At 40.5% G+C, this 25,777-nt stretch overlaps 1 protein-coding gene across 3 annotated transcripts in view; it reads right to left on the bottom strand.

The window, feature by feature from the left end:
• The window catches only part of MALRD1 (MAM and LDL receptor class A domain containing 1), a gene marked incomplete at its 5' end in the record, with an annotated part of 228,456 nt that overhangs the window by 118,876 nt on the left and 83,803 nt on the right, over window positions 1-25,777 (bottom strand). For all 3 annotated transcript variants that reach the window (XM_081931395.1, XM_081931397.1, XM_081931396.1), the window contains 7 exons: window positions 1,986-2,143; window positions 4,281-4,526; window positions 14,130-14,418; window positions 15,311-15,558; window positions 20,458-20,671; window positions 22,389-22,499; window positions 24,308-24,464. In XM_081931395.1, coding sequence (XP_081787521.1) covers window positions 1,986-2,143; window positions 4,281-4,526; window positions 14,130-14,418; window positions 15,311-15,558; window positions 20,458-20,671; window positions 22,389-22,499; window positions 24,308-24,464 — 1,423 coding nt within the window. The remainder of the gene's footprint in view (window positions 1-1,985; window positions 2,144-4,280; window positions 4,527-14,129; window positions 14,419-15,310; window positions 15,559-20,457; window positions 20,672-22,388; window positions 22,500-24,307; window positions 24,465-25,777) is intronic.

Here is a 25,777-nt window from a genome sequence, read left to right as displayed (position 1 = left end):
AAGCCACGGATGAATGCACAGGGGCATCTGGGGCAGAGGGGGTGGGAAACAATCCTTCCATAAATGTTCATAACTTATCTTAGGTTCTGATCCCAATTCTGGGAACCCCCACCTCCAGCATCCTGTTCCACATTTTTGGAGGGTGGGGAGGGCAATCAGGTATTTGGAGGAAATAGAAAAGGGTATATTTTCCTTCTGCAAACTTCAGCTAACTTATCTTAGGATGGAAGTCATGGTTTGATTTGCCTTATAAATGCACCATTTCCTACCATATACACGCCTTCCATCTGTTGCCATTGTGCGGTGTGCCTTTGAAGCACTTGCAAAGCTCTGGCAGTGCAGCTTTCCCTGGAGTGTCCCATTCAGACTATTCTGTATTTGCATCATAACAGAACCTGTGCACAAACAATAGTGGCCAAGGATAATAGTCAAGCAGCTAACCATGCCCTTGGTTTTAATGTTTGTTTGATTGTTTTTAGAAAGTCAGGTGACACCTTTCCACCTGTCCTGCCAAGAATCACGATTGAATAATGCTTTCATCCATGTGGAGTAGCGAAGGTAAAATGTCATTTTTAAAGACAAGAGTGGCAGAGTGCTGGGGGAGAAGGAAATGCAGAAATAAAATGACACAGGTGTGTCTTTTATGTTTTCATTCTATTTATGTTGGCTGCTGAACATTTTCTGATGACAGATGCCACCATTTCAGAACTGCACGGTTACATATTGCTCTCAATCGACAGGGGACCGTATACAAAGCTAACATTTTGCTAACATGAAAAGTATCAAAAAAAGTGACAGTTGTCTGTTGTTTGAAGGGAAACTGTTGCATGGAGAAAGTAAAGAGAAAAGGATGCAGAGAGGAAAAGCTCTCTTAATGAACAATTTCTTCATAATGAACAGAAGATAGAGGTTATGTAAAAGGGTATTTCCTCTTTTGCATTTCATTTTGCTCTGCCTCACTTTATGGTAGGACAATACCATTTTAAAAAACTAATAGCATGCCACACATACGGCATTTTGAATTTTTCAATTTTCAAATTCCAAAAATGAGGGGTGCTAAAAAGTTGTAACATGACTCGAAAATTCAAAATCTATTTGGGTTAAGTTAATATAATTCAGTTTGCTTTGTAAGTAAAATGTGTGTAAATTTGCACAGAAATAACTAAAAAGATTCCCAAGTACTTGCACTTACATTAAATATTATTATTTAGCATTACCGACATTTTCAGACGGTAAAATTAAAATTCTTTGGTTTTCCAAAAGCAGTTTATGTGCTTCTTCATCAAACGCAGACTTGCGAAGCTAAATGTTGTTCAATCACAAAAACAACAGCAAATTTGAATTCCTCAAACCCAAAAACCTATTTTTAAGACCTCTCACTGAAGAAATTTGCAAAAATTAAGTTTCACTCCCTAAAATGACATGCCATGGTGTTAAAGGGTGCTTTCAAAGCAGCCGGGTGCAATGCAAGTTAAAAGTAAACCATGACACAATGTGTCATTAATGTGGAATTAAAATGCTGCCAGACATTCATTGAGAAGAAGTAAGCTATGCAGTCACGATTCTGCATACTTTGTGCTAAATTATAATCATAATTCTTCTTCATCAAGGTAAACAAAATCCTGTGCTAAGAAACTATGACTTTTCTGGGTGCATACTATTTTGCAAATTCACTCAAGGAATGAACAGATTTTCTCTATTTCATTCCTTTCTCATTCTGTTAATTTGATCTGCCCTATGTGCCACCTCTTTTAAATTAGGGTTTCTAAAATCAGTTCCAGACTCAGAGCATGCACACTTTGTGGCAACATGTAGTTGCTTCAATTCACTCCTATCTTTTCCCCATGTATTATTTTTTTTTTTACAAACTAAACAGTAGGCTTTGGTGACTAGTAGCCCCTCTGTTAAGAAGCTTTCGTGTCCCTTTGACAAAGAGAGTGGAAGTATCAATTATTTGACAGACGATGGGGAAGTGAAACTATTACCTTAATGAGAACCTGGATGCGTCCTGTTGCTTTTGAAGACATGTAGTACCAGAAACTCAGCATGCAAGTGGTGCTAGACTCTGCCCATCTGGAACTCTTGAGAAGTGCTTTTTCACCTCTTACTCCTAGTGACATCGCTTCAAGGTAGAGGAATTGTCCTGGAATCAGAAATGATGCAGAATGTGAAAACGGCAACAATACTAAACCAGCCGGGGGTGGTGGTGGGAGAGAGAAATGGAAAAAATACCACTACAGAGCTTGTTGTACTAAGCAAAACCTCTCTTAGCCACCTCTTATCACACAGAATATTTTGGGATGAAGAGGTCTGTGGAATGGTTAGAAAACAAGTTGTTGTTTAAGTGTTGTTTTTAAGTAGTCATCTATGCAGTCACATAGCAGATGCTGTACTGTGTTCCACCCATGCCCATATGTAGGTGTAAGAACCACCTCCAGCGCTGAACAGCTTCCATTATAGCCTCTTTATTGCTGAAAACCCTTATATGAAACTCTTACACCTGGCACATATTTGGTAGCAGACATTCCACTAGGGACAACTTGGCTGCAACCTCAATAATTTATTCTTTGCCCAGACCAGCTTGACTTGGTTTCCCTAACCTTCTTACACAGCTTAAGGTCCAAAACAGTTTACTTCTACAGAAGCTCAGGCTTCAGTAATACAGTTCTGGATACAGTTTGTAGGCATTGCAGACACAGATATACAAGTGGAAAGTATTTCTATTGCTCCAGCAATTCCAAGGCACAACGGACAGACTCACTGACTGACTAACGAGCCGATATGCCTTAATCACTTATATAGACAGCACTGGGCTGTTGTCATAGCAACTGGTTTGGCTGATTCTGCATCTGATGGCTTTTCTCCTACATGGGGTGATTTGTGACCATGGAAGGAAATTAAACCCTTCCTCCATGCCTAGTTCCTCTAACATAATCACTCTTCTGATCCCCATTCCAACTGTAATCAAGCATTTGTACATGTACAAATGTATACTCTTCCCATGACCACGTGGGTATCCCAACTTCCTTTGCTTCTCATTTGCTGAATTCTAGATTGCAATATCCTTGGGAAAGAGATCTGTCCCTCTGTTCTTTGTAAAGCTTTGTGCATGCTGATGGTGGCATACAATTCGACATATATTTTTGTATGGACATAAAAGCTCTTAATGGAGAAGATCCCTCATACTCCCCACAATGTGAATCTCACTTTGACATTCATTGGTTGTCTTAAGTCTGCAACAATATTGTTGGGAAATGAATGCTGCCATGCCAACTCCAGGGGGAAGATCTAATCATCATTAAACACTGCAAAGAAAAGGTCACTTCTGACACTATAGGCATATTGTGTATTATCACAGCCATGGAAATAATGATGCTGAGGAACTGAGGGTTCAAACAAATAGCATGAAATATGACTTTCCAGTGTATGATGAAAAGAAAATCATTTGCAAAAATGTTTCAGGTGCCAGCTGAAACATTTATTACAAACAGAGTTCCTTTATGGAGCAAGAGGTACAATTATATTGATGTTTCTTTGCTTAGCCACAGGAAAGTACATAATATGAAAAAGGCATAGTAAATACTAGGTTAGGCAACCCTTTCAGCAATAAAGACTCTGGAGGTGATTTTTGCCCACATATGATCAAATCACTCTTCTAAACATGAAGGCTAGAAACTTAACATAAAAATGGAAAGCTGGAATTGTTAGAAGCAGATAAGCCACACAGAACAATGCTAGAAGCCACTTGTCTCCTATGGACATTCCCAGCTCTTCTGTTTGCATCTCTTTCCTTTTGGATTACATATACAGGCTATGGTTTCAGCACCTAGGCCTTTGCTTCTGCTGCTAGCTCACCCCTTAATTTTTTATGGCGTGATTACCCAGCTTCAGCTGGCAACTTAGATTGCTCACAGGGGTGTTGTGACAAAGGCTTGAATGTTTAGTCTTGACCCTGCGGAAATATTCACTCAGTGAAATGTCTGATTGGTGACTGGCTCGGCTTGTAAACTGGTACCAATGTGATATGGCTTCTCTTTGCCACCTGAGAAACAAGTGTGCAACTCCCTTGCACTCTGAGAAAGCAACAATTAAGAAGAGGCTGCTTTGCAAAACAGTGTTAAAACTGCATTATAGAACTGTTTTCAGCATTGGGGATTTAACCAATTTAGATATTCATAACAGGACTCTAATTAGATTTAGAACTTGCCCTGTGTTGCATGGGATGGGATGATAAGGTTTGTGAATGCAGATAAATTCCCTGTGCTGAAGTGGCAACGTACCTTTCCCATTTCCAAGTGTGTGGTCTTTTGGAGGCCTGAGGCTTTGAGGTGAGCTGGTTCCTATAACCCAGTCGAAGTTATCCGCTAGGGAATTCTGCCAACCACATAAACCATTTTCAAAAGTGCAGGAGGTCCCACATTCTCTCTCATCAGTATTATCTCCACAGTCATCCTCAAAATTGCAGCTTTGTTCTGGTCTATAACACTTGCCATTGAGACATTCCAAATAGCCATGTGAGCAAGAGCCTGGAAAAAATATACACACAAACAGAAAGAGAAGAGAGAAGGATTTTGATGACAATGTATTCCATTGTTTCTAGCCTGATTTAATTGCTGACGTTTTCTTTTACTGCAGAGTGAGGCGTTGAACCACATTAGTGATTTACAAAGTGCATGACAGGAAGTTCTGGATTACTCAATGAAGTGATCAGTAATGATAGTCAAGCTTTTTTGAATTATGGCTTACTACCACCACTGATTCAACCTTCCTCGCAGGGAGGGTTAAATAAATGTGCTCTATGGGTGTGATCAGTTCACACATAAACCTGAGGTTCAAAATGCTGACTAACATCCAGAATGGACTGAATGGTCCACTATATTCAGGAGTTCATTGACAGATATGTAGATGCTATTTAGCATGAAGTCTGAAAACCATTATCACATTTGAATTTTTTTGAACGCCATTTTTAGCAGAAATGAATTAAGGTAAGAGGAGAGAGGCGGAACAATCATACTTTAACTCTTTCTGAAATTGTTTAGCTGGAAGATAGTCCTTTTGGAGTATCTGAAGATCAGACTAAGCTACAAAAGAAGGAGGAGGAGGAGGAGAAGAAGGAGGAGGAGGACAAGGATACCTTGCCAAAAAAGTCTCCATGAAAATGTAAGTGAATGGCACATGCTGGGGGCGGGCGGGGGGGAATTCAGGAATAACGTTACACATTAATAGGCATACTGAGCAAAATGAAACTACATAAACTATTTTTCACGTGCTTTCACTCTCTGGTGGAGTTCTAAACCTACCGATCAAGAAGAAAAGCCTTTTAAAACCACATGCACTGAATTCAAGCAAACATGTGAGAACTGGGATGCTGCTGTTTTGTTTCATTTTTAAAGAGAAAATGAAAGAAACTAACTGTCACAGAGATATGCACACCACGTAATAAGGAGAGCCAACCAAGGAGATGATAAGGAAAGCCACAACAATTTCTTTTAAAGATAGTACAAAATAATTTTAATAACTAGTTTTAAAAATTGCACTCTACGCTGCAACACACTGGCCCCAAACTAGACAGAATTAGGCAATTAAGAGAACAATCCTGTACCCACTTTTTTGAGAATAAGCTCTGCTGAGTTCAGAAGGACTGACGTCTTGGTAGATATATACAGAATGTTGTTCAAAGTGTTTCTGCACTAATAAGAACTGAATGGGCATAATCCAAAGAAAGCTGAGTTCTTTTAAACCCTATTGATGCCATAGAACCATAGAACTGCAGGGTTAGAAGGGACATTGAAGGTCCAAACCCCTGTAATGCAGGAATCTCAACATGTGGTTCTCCCATCCAGTTTGAAATCATACTGGACCCTGCTTAGCTTTGCAAATGTGTTAGCAATTTTATTGCTGCACCACTAGGAGGGTGCAGGTGGAACAATTTCCATTGAAATACATGGGCTGTACAACATAATCCTATGAATGTTTACTTGGAGGTATATCCCACTGTATCCAATAGGACTCATTCCTGAAAAAGTGTGTTTAGGGTGCAGCCTTGCAGTGCAATTCTACAGCATTGCTTGCTTCAAAATATTCACAGTATTATCTGTTGATAAAACAGAAGTCATAAAAGTAGTCTGGCTAGTTAATGGACAGGAGAGACTCCTTTGAAAGGGGTCAATATGTTTTTTCCACAGCAATGATCACAGAAGCTGTTAGCAAGTGGACTTTTTGTTCTTACAGCGCAGGCACGTTGACCATAATAGACTCCAAGGAGATGTTAGTGTCTCTAAGATAAAATCCATGAACTGAGGAGGATTTACAACAAATAATGATAATGACTACACAGAAACTTTTAGAATCAATGTAGTAAAAAAACCCCACACAAAACTTTTTGAAAATGAGAATGTTTTATATCATGGTGCTGGACAGAGTTTGCTTGGCCACATGGTATTCATGTCCTGGCAACATCCATAGTAGACTACTGCTATGGGCTATACCTGTGGATGCCTTGGAAGAATATACCTTGTGAAAAGGATCTAGGAGTCTTGGTTGACCACAAACTTGACATGAGCCAACAGTTTGACGCGGCAGCTAAAAAAGCCAATGCAATTCTGGGCTGCATCAATAGGAGTATAGCATCTAGATCAAGGGAAGTAATAGTGCCACTGTATTCTGCTCTGGTCAGACCTCACCTGGAGTACTGTGTCCAGTTCTGGGCACCACAATTCAAGAAGGACACTGACAAACCGGAACGTGTCCAGAGGAGGGCAACCAAAATGGTCAAAGGCCTGGAAACAATGCCTTATGAGGAACGGCTAAGGGAGCTGGGCATGTTTAGCCTGGAGAAGAGGAGGTTAAGGGGTGATATGATAGCCATGTTCAAATATATAAAAGGATATCACATAGAGGAGGGAGAAAGGTTGTTTTCTGCTGCTCCAGAGAAGCAGACACGGAGCAATGGATCCAAACTACAAGAAAGAAGATTCCACCTAAACATTAGGAAGAACTTTCTGACAGTAAGAGCTGTTCGACAGTGGAATTTGCTGCCAAGGAGTGTGGTGGAGTCTCCTTCTTTGGAGGTCTTTAAGCAGAGGCTTGACAACCATATGTCAGGAGTGCTCTGATGGTGTTTCCTGCTTGGCAGGGGGTTGGGCTCGATGGTCCTTGTGGTCTCTTCCAACTCTATGATTCTATGATTCTATGAATACTTGGAAGCAAAGTAAGAGCCAGACTTCAGACATCAGCATATAGCACTGATGGACTCCCCAAAACATATTCCTTACATCCCCAATGCAACCACACAGATTTTATCTTCTTCTGTTGCTGCTGTCACAGTAACAACACCACTCCCCACCAGGTCTCCTACTGCCAGATCTTAGGAAGATGGTGACGAGAGACAGCGTCTTTTCTGAAATAGTGACCTAGCTTTGGGACTCTGTATCCCTAATTATTCACCCAGTGCCTACTCCAAGCGCCATGTTAAAAAAGAGTTTGCATGCACTGCAAAGTCTTCAAAAGGCACAGTGATTTTGTTGCTTTATGGTCACTTTGACTCCTTCTGCTGTTGTGTTATTCAGTTTCTATTGTTTACTGGTTGCAATGTTTTAATTGCAGCTTTAATATTATTGCAAGTCACCATGTTGCCCAGCAGTAATTGATGTAAGATATCAAGCATCACGGTGATTTCTTAAATTACAGTAATGTTACTCAGTGTTTGCACACTGCTCAATTTTTGAAACAGAACAGGAATAAAGGAAGAAGTATACTTCATGTGCACCCATCTACATGTGGGGATCACAAACTTCCTACCAATGAGGGGAATTTGTAGTGGTAAATTCCTATATTCTTTTTATAGTAGTGGACTGCTAGATTTTGTATCTCCAAAGATTGGGCGTCAACCACTATACAGGCAATTCCCCACTTATGCGGGGGTTACGTTCCAGGGCCATGACACCTAAGTGAAATGTGCATAAGTGGGGAGTCCTCATGGGGCATGAGGAGACCCTCCCCAAAGCCTGAAGATGATGTCCTCTTCGGGCTCTGGGAATCATCTCCTTGTGAGCCAGAGGGGCAGCAGAACTTTGTTGAGGCTGCTCTCCCTCCCTGTCTAACAGCTGACATGTAGGAAAGCGCAGCAGCAGTTACTACAGTGCACATCAGCTGAGCAGCCTCAACAAAGTCCCTCTGTCCCTCTGGCTCTGGGTTTCAAATTCGGGTACCTGGGTCCCAACCTCCATGCATTTAAGATTCCTGTTTGCAGAGAGACTATCCAAATACAGCCAGATATACCTAGGTCCAATACATGTGCCTTTTGGGGGTAGGAAGAAAGTTCTATTACCAGCCTATTCCTTCAGTAATTTTACTTTACCTACCAAACCACTTAAGCTACAAGAGTAAACCTTGGGATTAATCCAGATTTAAGAATTACTAAATGGGTGTAATCTGTTTTCACCATCTGAGATAAAATTCTAATCAGTGGTTTGGAAAACAAAATTTTGGGGTTGTATTCTGCTGAATTGGTGGGTTGAAACCAAACACCGGATTGTGGACTAGTCTAAAATGACTTATGAAAAGGAGCAGCATTGTAAAATCAGTTTCACTTAGTAGGAAAGCAGGGTTCTTTGAAACTATTCAACACTGGGACAGAAGATTCATTGTAAATGGAATGAGCACAAACAGAGTCTGTCCCTGTATTGCATCGTATGGTTGTAAACACGACTATCAGAATTTCAAATAAGGCATTTTGCTAATGGTGTCCACAGCAGGACTTGCAGATCATTCTGTCTTGTAGAATGAAATTTACTGCTAACATTTGCACAGAAACATTTTGACTTCTATAGCAGGCAGTCTTTTTCTCCCTTTGACACACCATGTATATTATAGTTAGTATGTATTGAGAGGCTTCAAGATAACTATACCAAGGCAAATGGGATGAATAGCATTATAAACCCCCAGTTTACACTGATATTTGTGAAGTGGAAACAATAACAAGGTCACTGATAGAGGTTATCAGGAGAAGTGGAAGTATAAAATACAAATATTTAAGCTTGCACAGAAGAGTCATGTTTTTAACAAGGTGAAAGGTCTTCTCATGTAAACCCTGACAGATCTGGATATTGTAAGTTATTGTTAAAGAGATTGGGGGCAGGTGGACAAAAATGCTTTTGAAGAGTTTTCTACTCTCACATTAAATTCTATTCATCCCACAATCTTTATTCCTAGAAGTGAACTGGGTCATATATTCTGTTTGCAGCTCCGTTGTGAACAGACACAGCATGCTAAAGTATGTTCTCTTAGCAATACATGCCTGTTTGTTCAGAGAATACACCTAAAAAGTTCTGCTTCCCCTCATTATTTCTCACCAAGAATCTGACCCAGCATCCATGAGTTTTGTTGCAGTTGTCAATAAGCTAGCATTCGATGAGCATCCAGTCTGGGTCTAATTCTATTATTCTGATTCATCTTCCCTCTCCCTATATTACAAAATAAACACATAGATAAAATAAAATCACTTGATCCGATGTCCATGTCTGTTTTATAACAGTGTAAACAAAATAGTTGTGTGACTATTCAAGCACGGTTTTTATCTGCTGTTCTTACTGTTGGTTTGCTTTAGTGTATTGTATTTTAACTTTTGCCAGTAGGGCCAATTTGCTAGTTGGCCAATTGGCATGGAGATGGCAAAGGGCTGCTGTTGGGAAGAGGTGGCATAATAGGGTATTTGAAAACACACCACATCCTTCGGAAAGTATGGCTGCCAATTCTGCTAGAGGAGAATCCCTAAGACACAGAGAAAGCAGCAAACTAAGCCAACCTGTGTGAAGAAAAAGGTGATATAGATTTGCGTCAATCTTCCAAGAGAGAATCCATGGACATGAGAGAACAGAGATGGGTTTGCTACTGAAGACAGAAGGTAGCAGGAAGCTTGGAGGTTGTTGTGTCAGCTGACCAACGTATTTCAGGAAGCTTGGGAGCAGGGATGGAACCACTGCTGGGATCTGATGATGTTAGCCTGGCTGTTATTTTTATGGTGTGTTTTTTTAATAATAAAAAAATACTGTTCTGTCAGTTGTAGATTTTTCAAATGTCTAATTTACATGTGTGACTTGAGGGATGTGATTTTGATGGTGCTGTTTGGTGCTGTTTTGCTAATAATTTTCTGACTGTGAGCCAGTTTGGGAGGACATTTAGTTCTGGAAAACAGCATCTAAGCTGAAAATAGATAGATGATAGATAGAGATGGTAGATAGATGATCGATAGATAGTTGTGGTTCAAGGACCCGACCCCCGCAATGTGAAATGAATACACAAGGACACGTGATATAAGGTTAATGGGCAAGGAAAGGCCACAACTTTATTGATTACAGCAGTGAAAAGGTATTGGCTTAGGCATTGGATCTCTAAAACACGTGGGTTTATTCACCAGTAGGTGGAGCCTGTTGATGCTAATCCAACTATAGGCTCACCCCTGATGTCACCGAGGGTTGTGCCATGGCCTTCCGCCAAGCAGGCATCGGACAGAATACACAACCGCCAGATTCCTTTAACGGAATACCCAAAAATTGAAGGCATAGGCGATGGCCACACCTAGCCCTTCGACACACCACAACACAATATTCCAATGCCTAACCTACCCACCAATACCACAAAAGTTGTGATGATTGCTACGAGGTAGGCGAAAAAACCAAAAGGCCTAATGCCAAATGGAAAAACTCCTACCAGGCCCCCTGGACAACCAGGGCGACCAACCTAAGGTCCACAGCAAGGCCAATGACCTAAGCCCTAACTCAAAGGGAGTGGAGGGTGGGTGACTCGCGACGAGACGACGGCGAAGAATGGGGCCGGGGAGAGGCTGGCGCTGCAGCAAAAGGCTGCTGAGCACGCCCCCTCGGAGGCACCTGGTTGGGTGCCTGCCAAGGGGCGTGGGCGCCAGCCAGGAGAGGTGGAGGCAGGGGGCTAACGCCCCTGCCAGGGGCAGTGCTCGGGCTCCCGCCCACAACCACTCCCCTCTCTTCCAGGGAGGAGAGTCTATATAGATATAGATAGATATAGATAGATAGATGATAGAGATTTCCCTCAGTAGGACTGCATCCTGCCTTACGTGATCTCTGCCTGAACTAACTCTCCTCTGACTAGAAATCAGTCTAGATGAGACCATTGCCTGGGACAGAACACTTAACAATTTAAAAAAAAACAATAGTGAAAAATTAACAAGAAATCCATAATATTTTTGGAAAATACAAAAAAACTATGGTGAGAAATAAATTAACTGAGAAGGACAGACATGCATACCAGGATATAGAACCAGCCGCTGAAGAACGCAAAGAGCTCCAGAGCCATTCAAAATAATATTTTCTTTGGCAAGTAGGTGCCTAAAACGACCATGGAAGATGCAAGAGGAACCTTTTTTGGGAGGAAGTTTTATAAGTTGGGTGCCACTCCTAAGATGGCCCTAGCTCAAGCATCTATGTATTGTAACTATGATGGCACAAGCATTTGGAGCAGAACCTCTGAGGAGGGTCTCTGTGTGTTCAGGAGGTTCAGGATAGGATAGGTTTATATAATTGTTTTCTCATGATCTTTTCTTCTCCCTGTACTGCTTACACAGCTTCCTTCCTTGCTGTAAACACCTTGCAGGACATACTTGCTTATAGTTCTCTATACATCTTTTCCAGTTCATAAGATACCATGTACACTGATGGTGTCTTAATAGTGGAATCATAGAACCACAGAGTTGGAAGGGACCACAAGGGTCATCTAGGCCAACCCCCTGCAATGCTGGAATATTCATTCCACCCAATGTGGAACTTGAACCCACAACCCTGAAATTAAGAGTCTCGTGCTGTGCTGACTGAGCTGTCTATGTTCTAGTAGTACTAATAGGAGTATTAGTTAAGTATTCAAAGTCATAAGTATCCTCTACAGAGATTTTGGGAAGTTAATCAAATAATGGAGGGTAGCACCAGTTTCCAAAACCAACAAACAATTATGTTATTTGTGTTTACATTACATATAATACATTAAATATTTAATTATATACAATACTCTAAAATTAATTATGCTTGGGTTTTTTGAGCATAATGTAATAGTTTTAACTCTTAATCAGAAGAAAGATCCTGTAGGAGACATGAGATGAAAATTGTCTTAAACGAAAAGGTGCGCTATACTTGAAATGTCTGAGGCATGATTAAGTTTTTGAAGTGCTTCAGTAAACAGATGGAGGGTGTTTCAGCTTGGGGGTCATCTCAATTTATTGAACTTAATTATTCACAACCTTGTCATTATACTGTTCAAATAAAGAACTCAGTCAGTGCTGAATGGCTGGCAAACTTTATTTCTGGGAGCTGGAAAAAAATAGAGCGCTTTTTTTTTTAAGCTGAGTTTTGTTGTCAGTGCAGTTTCCTACACTATAACATGCTGTGCTCAGCATAATAAAGATCAAAGAGATATGAGTCTTTAGTGCAGCTAATCCCATTGTCTCTGGATCTCCACAATTCCAGCAAAAAGTTGCATTAAAAGCACTGACCTTGAAACTTTTGAGTACCAAATCGTGGCAGGTGAACAAGAATGGGACAAAAGAAATGATTAATGAGCTTCCTGCACAATTGTGTTAATCTGAAAGTGTTTAGAGAATATATATATATATATATATTCATACACACACTCAAATATGACTAAAACCTTGGATATTCTATAAAAGGAAATGGGTCCCACATGAATGTTTGTAAGGCTTTAACATCCCTGGCATGATGATAAGAAATGAAAAGCTTTCACTGTCCGAAAGAATTGATTTAGAATTTCCAACCATCCCAAGTGTCTCCCAACTGCTTACAAACTGCCAGGTGAACGTGGCCAAGAAGGTTTTGTTTTGTTTTTCAAATAAAGCACAGAACTTTGGTTCAGAGTCTCCAAAGCAGCAAGGGCGCTTAAAAAAAAATATGTCTACAACAAGAATAATAAATTTTCTTAATTCCCAGTGTAGTATAACACCATATCGGTATCATATGCTAAACAAAAGGCCAATGGAGATGGAACATAATACACCTCCCTGTCAAGCACACCCATATCTCCAGGCTTCAGTAATTCCCTGTAATAATAAATGCCTTGTCAAAGGGGGCAGTAAATTGCAAGAAATATGTCTGACAATCACCATCAATTTTATTGCTTTCAGGCTCCAATTCTAAAGCACACTCGCTTAAATATTAGGTTGTGCTGGGAGGGAAATAGTGTTTCTCTTCAGGGTCAGGGAACGTTCTGCATAAGTATGGGGATGTGGTCTAGGGTTCAATGGGAAAGGGAATCAGGTAGGAGCACCTAATGCAAGCGGCGCTCAACAACGCCCCGGGTGTCCTGGTTTTTATTTTTTGAAATATGGCAATCCTAACAGTAGGAAAGAGGATATGGGAAAATCGCCTTGTACAAAACCCTTTCTGCTCTCGGGAACTATGGTGGTATCTTTAGCTACTTTGATATGCATTTTAAACCATAAACGCAACATCGTTAAAAATAGACTTTTGCACTTAAAATTGTAAACAATACTTTTAGAACATGCCCCGAGAGCAACCTTATGCATTGATATGGGTATATATAATTAAGATTGTTCTGTTTCCTGAAGCACAGACTCATCAGTACTAAAGTAAAGAGTTTCGTCAAGAGAAGTCAATAAATTAAAGGCTTTGACTTCAACTATGGGCTGCAACAACCCAGAACAAATTGAAGTAACTGGGTACAATTCTCTCCTGCACAAAACCACAACAAGCTCCTTATTTTAAGTGATCTCTTATTTTAGAGGATCTCATTTTAAAAGGTGTCCTGCATCTCAGCTCCATTGCACATGGCAGATTTTGAATTACTTTGTCAATTACCAGGGCAGCGTCCTCATTTAACACATTTCAGAAAAGTCTGAAGTAATCCAGCGATCTTCAGAGATCCGTTGCTACACAGGGGAAATGTTTGTGCAACCTGCAAGCATTTATATGTGATGGGGAAGTTCAAGAAGATTCTCCCTCTTTAAAGTGACTCAAATATATTTATGCTTTTTCAATGACCACATCCCATCAATGTGCCGATCTCTATATTGCCGAAATATAAAAGTGAAGTGGGGAGTGAGATCTTTCTTGACATTCTCAAGTAATTACCTGTTGGGGGTGATGCTGTAGGTTCATCTGGCAAGAACCCTGATGATGGCAAGCATTCCCTTGTAAACACGATGTCATCAAGGGCTATATATCTGTAGCCTTTTCCTACATGCCCTTCAAAGGTGATCTGGAAGTCCTCATGGGCTTCTAATAGCAGCACTTTTCTTTTCCAGAAATTCCCCTGATCTCCAGAGAGGCTGAATAATACTTGGGGGGGATTTGATGCTGTCACCTGGTAGACAGTTAGTGATCCAGTGTTAGCTCCATACATGTGGTAGTAGAATATTACCTGAAATGAAGAGAAGGAGTAAATATGGAGCAGTGACTTTAAATAATACTCCCTTCATAGTGAAAACATGTTTTATGGTTCTGTGAGAAAAGAATCCAACAGATTATCTGTCAGTGTGCAGTGGATTTGCAATATTTACCCATTTAAATATCTATAGTCCATTAATGATTTTACAGTAAAGACCAGCTTTTAAGGGGAAGGTGGTGGGGCAGGGGAACATGAAGCAGTTGCATTTCTTAATAGAGATACTGAATTCTTGGAGACTGGTTCAGTATCACCCATGAAGTCTCATTTTAGATCCAGTGTAATAAAATACACTGTCTTCCTTTCGTTGTTTTGAGTTAACTTTGTTGTTTTTGATTGTTTCTTGTTGCTTTAATATGCTTCTAAACTGCCTTGAGAGTTCCACAGTAGGGCACCTTAGAAACCTAATAAACATTTATTTTTCAAAGGAAGTTATTTATTTATTTCCCACTACCAAATGTTTGGGGGTGGAATCCAACTGACGTTTTAACCGCAATGATCTTTTTTATTCAAATATTTGTTTATCCTTGCTTAATTTCTATAGCTTATCAGAGGCACACAAATTATTCTGTACATTTTTATCATAAGATGTTTTCTACACCCAGCAGCCAAGATACAAACACTAATGTCACTTAAGCAATGTATTTCATTCAGAACAAATGAAGTTTTCAACAGAACCTATTTCCCTTTTTGGAGGTTCTGCACTGAAAGCAACATAATACTGCTTTACAATAGCATTTGGCTAATTAAAGGAACAAGGTGATACCTATAAAACCAAATATTTTCTCTAAGGGACGCTTAAGTGATGTTTGAGTCTTGCAATTAGTAATTAACTTCTATTGTTCCTGCTAGACATTCCTTCACATACCTTGCAATGTTTGCTCTTTCTGCTTACAGTCACACTAGTAATTCTGGCTTCTTGCCCTGGCAATTGAGGGAAGGAGTTTTTTATAAAGATGTAATGACCAGATGGTTCTTGCAAGGTATGATCAGCTACTGGCCCAGTGCCTGCTCTTGGGATTCCTCCAATTCTGAGATTCCAGTCAAAGTCGTCATTCTGATCTTGTTCCCAATCACAGAGATCAAACTCAAAATCACAGCGCCCAATGGACATACCTAACAATCAAACAAAAAAAATCCAACAAAATTCAAAGTGTCTAAAATTGAAAAAGAATGCAAAATGCTGAAATTAGCACCATAATAACAAACATATTCTGCTTTTATCCTCAAAATGGAGGGAGTCTCATTTAACTAATGAAAGGCTTTTTAACAGGTGGCTGATGCACCATCATGCAAAGGCTGATGGTAATAATGACATTATTTTAAAAGGAATTTAGATTAGCAAACAGCCTTTGTTTAATTCAGGCTTATTTTACCCAATAGGTATCTAATTGCAATTCACAAATGAATGTTTATAAGAGGCAATATGGGTAAACCAAAAATATCCAGAACCTTAGATATTTATTTCATAATATTTTGAGAAAAACAGAAACTTTAAATTTTTAATTGTTAAACCCTATTGTTTTAAGTTTCCAAGTTTTAAGATTCAAAGATCACAACAAACCAATTCTTCTAGACAAGCGAAAGAGAACAAACTTTTTATATATTTTACTAAAATACAGAATTATACTAGCTACAGGAATTAGACCATCAGAGAACAAGGTCAACTATTAAAAGAAACAGCAGGATGCAGCTTATTTCATATTGAAATTACCTGTGAAATTAGTTATATTTGGATTTAACGTTACTTCAGTATAAAAAGAGATAATTAAAAAAGAGCAAAAAACAACTTGACTAGATATGTTCTTTTATATTCAAAGAGAAGGTACAATTTGCGAGTCCAGACACAATGATGCTGCAGGCGGTGGGAAGTTGAAATAAGCACAGAACAACCATTTGGGATTAAACAGGCCACAAGTTTATTTATTAGAGATGTCATCAGGGTTTGGTGTAGGCACTGGGTGTGTATCCTGTATCAACCAGCCTGTCTGCTGTCATGGACTGGCTGGATGCAGAGCCAACCCCCAGGGGAAGACAGCTCAGAAGCAGGGGATTTGTGGTGGGATGGTGATGCATGTTCAGAGAGAGAAGAGGGGGCAGACTGGAAGGAGGAAGTGTCAAAAGCTGCAGAAGTAACAAGGCTTAGTGAGCAGGAAGAGGCTGTGGCAGAGGACAGTCTCAGAGGCAGGAGAGGAAGGCTGGCAGGAGAGAGAGATGAGGCAGGCTGCTGAAGAATCCAGAGAGTCTCCCCCTCCTGCTGGGACCAGATTCCTTCTGCCCTGGTCTCCCAGAACACAGAGAGAAATGAAGAGCGGAACAATGAGAGGCTTGCCCATGACTGGCTGCAACCATGGGAGAGCTCCAGCAGCCGGTGCAGCCAGTGGAGGAGGAAGTGATGTCATCCCATGCTGAAGCCAGAAAACAACCAGGCAGCACTGCAGCTGCACTGGACTGCCCTCTCTGGTTGACGGTAAGTGGTACTTCCATCTTACAACCAGGGAAATCTAAACTTATGCTGAAGTATTCTTTTAGCTAGCTAAATTAATGAGGAAAGGGCTTTGGAGAATTGCAGAAGGCAAATTAAAGTTTCACAATGTATGTTTCCCCCAATATTTTTGTGTAAAAGAAAGTTGTATGGTCTTTTTAAAAAGAGGCACTAGAGCTACTTTAAAATGGATATCCCCCCAACAGTATTCAGGTTTCATTGGGAAACAAGGATGGATTGCCTCACACATATGTGCTTGTCACTTGATAACTGCTGCATCAAGTGAGAACCTCTATAATGGAACGAGCCATCATCAACTGAAAGAGGACAGCTGCACAAGAGGCAGAGAATCATAGAACAGTCATTGGAAGGGACCCTAAGGATCATGTAGTCCAACTCCCTGCAATGCAGGAATCTCAACTAAAGCATCCATGACAAATGACCATCCAACCTCACGTACACATGCGTGCTTCTCAACACATTTTAAGGAACCTAATCAAACTTGCTGCAGCTCACCTAAGCAGACTAAGAAAAGGCTTTTCATTTTCTTACCATTTAAAGACCCTCTACTCTAATCCTCAATTCTCCCATTTTATTTCATGGAATGCAACCTGATAATGATACTAGAAATAAAGCTGGTATTTCATATGTTGAAAAACTAAGCTGCAGTGGTTAGACTAGGACAGGCATAGGCAAACTCGGCCCTCCAGATGTTTTTGGGACTACAACTCCCATCATCCCTAGCTAACAGGACCACTGGTCAGGGATGATGGGAGTTGTAGTCTCAAAACATCTGGAAGGCCGAGTTTGCCTATGGCTGGACTAGGACTAGGGAGCCTTGGGTTCAACTCCACAAGCTCACTGGCCGTTCTTTGGTACATCCATAACTCTCAGCCTAACCTATGTCTTAGGGAAGAGTGGAATAAAATGCAATAGGTAATAATAAAACCTGGTGCATGTTTGAATTTGCAACCATAATAAATACATCTCACTGAGACTGCCCTTCCTCTGTCTTGGGTCCAAGCTCCAAAACAAGTAGTTTCCAAAACAAATACCAAGTATTATGCCAACACTTCCATCAAAAAGACTTCTTACTGCTGGTCCTCCTGGGCCCTGCTGATTTAAAGAATCAGGGCTTGATGCAAACATCAAAGAGTGAACCACCACATAGCCACTGCAGCTTCCAAATGCAATGATTATGTCAGCTTTAAGAGACTGAAACTGAACTTCAAACAAAAAACTAAACAAAACTCAATCCAAACATTAGACATTCATCACAGCTGGTCCACTTTCAGCATTGTCAACACACAGTTTCATAAATCTCAAACGTGATTTGTTGTCAAGAGACAGTACAGACTACATTCTCATTTTAATTAATTTAAAAAAAAAATTCAAGAAATGCATTTTCTTTGTCATGCACTTCTCTGGAGGGTGAGATCACCGTGTAAGCAGGTCCATCCCAAGCAGTGCTTTGTGATAGTAGATTATCACAGCTAAGATGTCATCATCATTTGGCACACTTTAAACAATGATATTCCTCTTGGAAATGAAGTGAGCATAGCTACCTCATTATTTTATGTCAAAAAAGACCTGACTTCAACAATAGATTATATTCTAAACTTAATTACATTTTTATCTGCTGAGGAATTGTTCCACTGTGTCCATTTTTCCCCTTAGACATTCTTATTATCATCAAGATAAATTAATGGGGCATGTAGGAGGAGATTGGATCTAATGTTAGGTTAGGAATAACAGCAAAATAGTCACTGGAATGGGACAAATCCCCTTGAAAAATAGACAAATCTATTGCAAAGACTTAAGGTGGGACCAAGTTGGTCTTCTGCTGAAAGACAGGAGGAAAAACCACCTGGTACACCTTAGTGTCCTAGCCAGTGGCAGAGGTTGAAGTTTCCCTTCTTTTTCCCATGAGCACATCACACAGAGAAGATACTGGGCAAAGCCTTGCCCAGTATTTTGCTGCAATCTATGGGCCACAGCGCCGCTGGGCAAAGGTGTCCTGTGGTTACTGGGAACAGAACGGGGCTTGGTGGACAGTGTGCATCTTCTGCATCCCCTTTTGGTCTGGAGAGAACACATTATTTTTGTGGGATTTGCCCTGTCATCTGTGACCACTGTTGCTTGATCATCCTTTCATATGCTTTAACACTGAAAGCGGATGAATGTCCTAGGGATATTAACTACTTTCTTTTTTTAAAAAAAAATCTTTTAAAAGTTGTTTTAAAAATACATGAATCAAAGCCCTTTGCTCATTTAAATCTTGGCCACTGGAGTGAACATGTAGCAATGTACAATTTAATTTCCGTTTTAACTAGCTGGAAGTAGCTTATGGTCAAGTTTAAGATGCAATAAATAGTTTATCAGCTTGCTTCTGCTCAGAATAAATTTCTATGAATATATAACCTCATTTTCACTTTTTTGTATTTTAAAATATGGTTAACTGGTTCAAGACATAGATTGCAGCAGCATCAACACGACATCAACTTGCTGAAAGAAAGTTACTAGCAAAAATACGACAGGAAGTTTGGGATTTGTCTGTCTCTGTGGACCGCAAGGTGAGTAGCAGCAAGAAAGTCAAAGGGCATATGTTGGAGATTGTGGCAGGAAGACCTGGGTACACAGGCAGAGACATCCGCACACCCTCACTTGCACATGGCACTGTTAACATACACCCACTCTTTCTCCACCCAGGAAAGCAACAGGGAAGCATTTGCTGATGCTGAAGCAACATAACAACACTAGATGACAGAGTAACAGCAGCAGTGCTAGGGCAACAACATCTAGTTCCACATAGTTCTCTGAGGACCCTGTTTGATGCTACCCAAACTCACCCCTCTCAGTGTCCATGTAACAAATGAGAATCAGATGTGTTTTCATTGCACTGGAACCCATTTCTCTAGAAAAGTATGTGTAGGGCTGGTTCCACATTTTATTTTGCAACCGTAGTAAAACCAAAATGCTATTGTAATAGCCCGGTGCCCCCCTGTGTCTTCTCGCAAGCTGAGCAGCATCATACCAGTACACTAAATAACAAGTCATTTTTTTCTTATTTTACATTAATTAAGATAACAATCACACCATTGCATGAAGCACATTATTTAATTTGGTTAATGCAACTTCCAGGTGCCTTGGACACTATCACTAATATTGACTGGAATCACATGCACCCACATGTTCATACAAACAGCTAAGAGGTGCCAACCTCCTGGGTGCCTAAATCCCAAGGTTTAGGCAGCTGCCCCCTGCCAAAACATTTACTTGGGTGATGCAGGAGTCCTTGGGATTTTGGCAGCCAGGAGGTTGGCAAACTCTCCGGTGGGGACATCTGTTTGTATGAACATGTGGGTGTATGTGAGGCAGACTCCAGTATAACAGGCATTTCAAAATCATTAATTTTGCTTTTCATTTACATTTTGGAACCACTAATGAACTGGCAGCAGTGCTACTATATAAATAATTCACTAGAGACTTGATAACTTCTGCTCATTAAAGCAAGGAACAGCCGTACTCACTGCAAATGCTTTGATTCTCATCTGAGTTATCTGCACAGTCATTCACAAAATCGCAAAGGTTACCCTTTGGGAGGCAGTATTTGTTGGAACAGGTAAATTCATCAGAAGTACAGTGTCTGTCTGGGATCAGTAAGGGGGAACACTCCTGAAATGAAATATCATCCACTGCCACATCTCCCACATAACTGATGCCCCTTTTCGCCCTGAAGATAACCTGTGAAGTGGAGAAAGTAGAAATATAAATAGCCACATTCTGATACAAGCAAGCACCTCTAGTAAATAGACAATGTTCTGATCCATATGATAGTGGTGAGCATCAGTAGCATCAGTGGGGTGGAGCTTCTCTCCTGACACCAGTATTACTAATGCATACCAGTATGGAGATATGGAGGAAAAGGGTGGTGGAGAGTTCAGGACTGGACAGGTACAGTAGTGGGATTGCTGCTGACAAGCCATTGGTCCTGCCAGGACACCGACATGGCCCTGACTTGACCACTCCAAACCATCCAGGTAAGCAGCAGCAATGTTGGAGCAGGAGGGCAGCTCCATCTATCACAAGTGCCACTACTGGTAAGAATGCTACATGAGAAACACAAAGGAGATAGCTGGTAGGGAGTGAACAATTCCAAAGTTGATTGTGTGTCTTGCGGCATCTTAAAACGTCAGGTCTGATGCTTGGAAAAGACAGGAGGATCTTCCCAATTCCCATTCTGAACTTCCATCAGCCCTCCAGTTCATTGGGGAACATGGATTCTCTGGTTCTGACAGCGGGCGATGTTTTCCCATGCTCCCCACTCATCCCAAACTGGGAGATGGACATTTTTGAGACAGGACTCGAACATTCCCAGACCAGTGACTGTTGCGATCTCTGAAAAGAGTCCTGCCGCAGATAAGATCCAACCCATTGCAATCATGTTAACAAGATGACTTTTTATATTAATACAGATCTATAAATACATACGTTTATATATAAATACTTCTTTTTCTAACTACCCCTTTCTCCCATTGGCCATAGGAAGTGCAGTACTTTTGGTGCCAAGATTCAACTCCCTTATGATAACGTGTACTAAAATATAATATGTATAGGACCCCCTCATTGTCCATGCAGCTGATGGGTCTGGACCGATATAACCTGTCCCGTCCTCCTTGGTGGTGCCCCTTTGGGAACTGTACAGCGTGTGTTTTTCTCAGTCGGGGTTAGGGGAATGGGAGCGTGTGTTTGTGTTTTAAACCAAGCTATTGTTTTAAAGGTGTCTGACTTACAATGTACAGACTAAACAAACATTGGGGAAAAAAAGAATTGAAAAAAAGGGGGAAAAAGAACAATTCCAAAGTTAACATTGTTCATATTTTACTGCTAGAAAAGGGAACAGGGAAGATTGGTACGATGCAGAATCACCATTACTTTGTAATACAAAACAAGCAAATATATATAGACAAACAGAAATACAATTGGGGCTAAAAAAAATTAAAGAGTCTTGAAAATCTGTTGCTAAATTATTCTATTTTCCAAAGACTGTGATTCTGACAACTGTGGTAAGGTTTTGACATCATAAAGCAGGGATTGGGAATATGTGACCCTGAATATATTGTAGAACTACAATGTCCATCGTCCATGACCACTGGTCATGCTGCCTGGGGTTGATTGTATCCGACAACATCTGGAGGGTCACTGGTTCCTTATCTCGGCCATAAAGCAACAATAAAGCAGTCAGTTCAAGTAACAGATTCTCTAAGAAACATCCTGCCTCCAATTTCTGCTTCTATGTGCCATTAATGAATGAACTTCATTCTACAGCAGAGGCATCATTTTGATTTTGATTGCTTCAAAATGCAATGATGTCTTAAGGCTGACATTACGAGAGCAGAACAACAGAAACATTAAATAGCTTGAAATAGTAAGGGAAGAAGGCAAACAAAATTGCACATACCTGAAAATAAGATTGAACACCTAAATGCACTTCAGCTCTGTTCCACTGAGGACCCTGGGGGCCACTCTGTGACCAAAGTTCAAAAGACGTGTTTCCCTCTTTTCTGAGCACCTAAAAATCGAAAAACATTTACAGTGAAATGAGCAACTTGTGTTTTGCAAATCGTAAGACAAACAGTATTTAACAGCTTCAGTTTAGCTCCATGTTTCATTTTTACATGAAAAGAAATAGTTATAATAACTATCCTACAAATCTCTGAACATGCAGTATGTTTATGGTGAATGGCTTTTTTTTCTTTAACAGAATCTGGGATAGCAGCCTCTTAACTCACACCAGCCTTTGATTTATTTACACATTCAAAGCATTAACCTGCTGTCACATGTAGTGCTAGCAGGGAATGGCTTCCTTCTAGTAAGATCTGCAGAATGTGTCTGAATAATACCAGAACCACATGATCAAAGCCAATGTTTCTGACCCAATCACTGAACTCCTGGTCAGAATTTGTCTTTCACATGTGTATCCAGTATTCACAACAGCAAGAAATTTGGCGATGGGTCCTTTTCTGCAACTGAGCACTCCTCCTGTGGGGGCATGACATGGGGCACTAGAGAACATCCCCATGCTTGCCCTTGCACAATGTTATTAGCGGGGCAAGGAAGGGCAAGGAGGGAATAATGCCTGAAAGGGCTGGAGATTAACACATAAGGGAGAGGATAAGAACCCCAGAATAACAACTTTTAAATTTTGATTGTGTAAACAAGGCTTGATCATTTCCACTTCAACTGGTTTGAATAGCAAGTGGTGACACTTGCCTTTGGTATGCCGAAGAAATAAGAAAAGCAATCCTAATACCAAGAACAGTTAAAATTGCTATTACCCCATGATTGTATTCAGTTTCAAAACTCATTTTAGTTTCGCAGTACATTAAACATCCAGTTGTTTGCATAAAAAAACTTTTGCAATCAAGTTCCAGAGCTCTTGTTTAGTTTGAACTTCCGAAGGTGCATGAGGTGTCCTCCTCGCTTCCTGCCTCAGTAAATATTCATTGAATTGTGACGGGTTGCTCCCAGGAGTCAACTGCCCTAAACATGCTTCACTGAAGCTAAAGTGTCTTAACTGAGTCAAACTGACAACATCAGGAGATGGAAGTATGGTGATGTATGTCAAATTGTGATTCCAGACAGCAATGACAGAACTGTACATCATCAGCTCCCCAAAACGCTTTTCCTCTCCAGGATTTATCACCAGGTATAATGATCTGCAGTTTTAGCTCCAGGACTATCTAGAGAGGCTTTTCCTTTTAATAGAAGAAAAAGCATTTCCCAGTTGCACATAACATGGCAAAATGAAATAGCCATTCCCTTTAAATGGAACAGTTTTCATTGACAGAGAAGTCTCACATATCAACATTATTTCTTTTATTTAATTAGAAGATTTGTACCCCACTCTTCAGCCAAAAAAGGCTCCCAGAGCAGCTTATGTATGATCAATTGAAACAGCCCCTCTTGCAGGCTTACAATCCTCCCCCCCCCACCATCAATGACACAACAGGGAAAGGGACAGGTAAGCAAAAAGGGGGGGGGAGCAAACTCAGTTCTTAAACAATGACTAGCTGCCATAGAGACAGTTCAGGGGGTGATAACAGAATAAATGATATAAGAAGGGAGCTGAAGCCCAAGATAGGAAGAAAGGGGGTAAGGAAACACCTAGCTACTTTAAATGAATTCAGCTTTCCAGGGCCTGAGGAGCTGCACCCGAGGGGGCTGAAGGAGCTTGTGGATGTAATCTCAGAGCTATGTATGCTATCTTGAGCTCCCTGAAGGGAAGGTGGGATATAAATGTAATCATCATAATCATCATGCAGGTTGTGAATATTCTTCTTCTTTCTTTTTTTAGTCTATAAACTCTCTTTTTAGTACCTTCAGTGAACCCACTGTTGCCCCATTCATGTAATTCCAAAACACCAGCTTGCACTTCGGTCCAGTCTGAGAAATTATTGGAGTGGTAATGTCAGCAGTATGTCCAAATTGTCCATTGGAACTGTCTGCATAGAGATACCAGCCTTCCTTAGTCGCCCTGTAAAGAGAGAAATTCACAAATCAAATTAATTCCATATTTTTCACTCCATAAGACGGTTATTTTTAATCAGGCTTTTGAGTCCTATAAATTTTGCCTGAAGTATGGTTCTGTGCTGTTGTTGCTTATTTATATAACTTTACTGTTTTTAGTGTATGCCACTCTAATCTCCTTAGGCAGGAAGAGTGGGATATAAATGATTAAAAATAAACAAACACAGTGGTCCAAATGTATAGGCAGGCATGGCCAAACTTGGCCCTCCAGATGTTTTGGGACTACAGCTCCCATCATCCCTAGCTAATGGGACCAGTGGTCAGGGGTGCTGGGAACTGTAGTCCCAAAACATCTGGAGGGCCAAGTTTGGCCATGCCTGGATAGGGTATGGGTGTGCCCAGAGTTCAGCATTTCAAACTTTCAGCTAAGTTTGCTAGGGATACTAAAAGGGATGCCAAAAGGGTAATAATAATAATTACTATTAGCAATTGGACAGGGATCACCATACCCCCACCAAAAAAAAAGCCCCTTGATGTTACATCTTGATGTAACATTGTTCCGGGGGAATTCTGGGACAGTAATTCTAGCAGGTAGCTATTGACCACCTTAAGGGGCTCTAGTGTTACACTGGAAGAGTGGGAAATGTTTTAAAAGAATCTGCTGCTCAGTTACCAATGGTAAGCATGCACAAACCCACACTCAACACAGCTCAAAAAATTCCTTCTGAAAAATAATTAAATGTCCCCCTCATTTTTTTGCTACTTATAACGTGGGTACCAATTTTGGGTGAAATTTTACAAAGTAATAATCTAAAATGAAATGAAGGCAACTCTTAAGTCAGTCTTAGTGGTAAAGAGATCCCCGACAATTATTTCCATTGCTCTGCTTATCAGTACACCAAGAATCATTTTATCCAATCCAGTGAGCATATTTCTCTAGTTTATGTGGCTATGTGCATAATACATGCATGTGCATGAATGTATTGCACACGGTCCTGTCCAAATGCTATGGTCATCATAGACTTTTCTCTCAGTTCCGTCTTCCTAAACAGGTGGTAACCAGAGAAAGAACCTTCTCAATTATAGCTTCCAATTTGGAATGCCCTTCCCATTTGGTTTAGTGCCAAATTTGATTTATGGGGCTGAGGGGGAATGATGCCAGGCAGAAACAGTTTCATTTGACAAGACTTCTAATATAACCCCTGATTTTAATCTGCTAATATCTTACTGGTTTCCCCCCTGTTTATATTGTGTTTTTATGTGCTGCACTGTTACTTTGTTGCTGTGTTATTACAATGCTATTTACCTATTGTTAGTGTT

This window comes from Podarcis melisellensis (assembly GCF_964234715.1).
Source record: "Podarcis melisellensis genome assembly, chromosome: 12".
Taxonomy (NCBI): domain Eukaryota; kingdom Metazoa; phylum Chordata; class Lepidosauria; order Squamata; family Lacertidae; genus Podarcis; species Podarcis melisellensis.
Note: the sequence above shows the minus strand (reverse complement) of the source record. Positions and strands in the feature narration are given on the sequence as shown.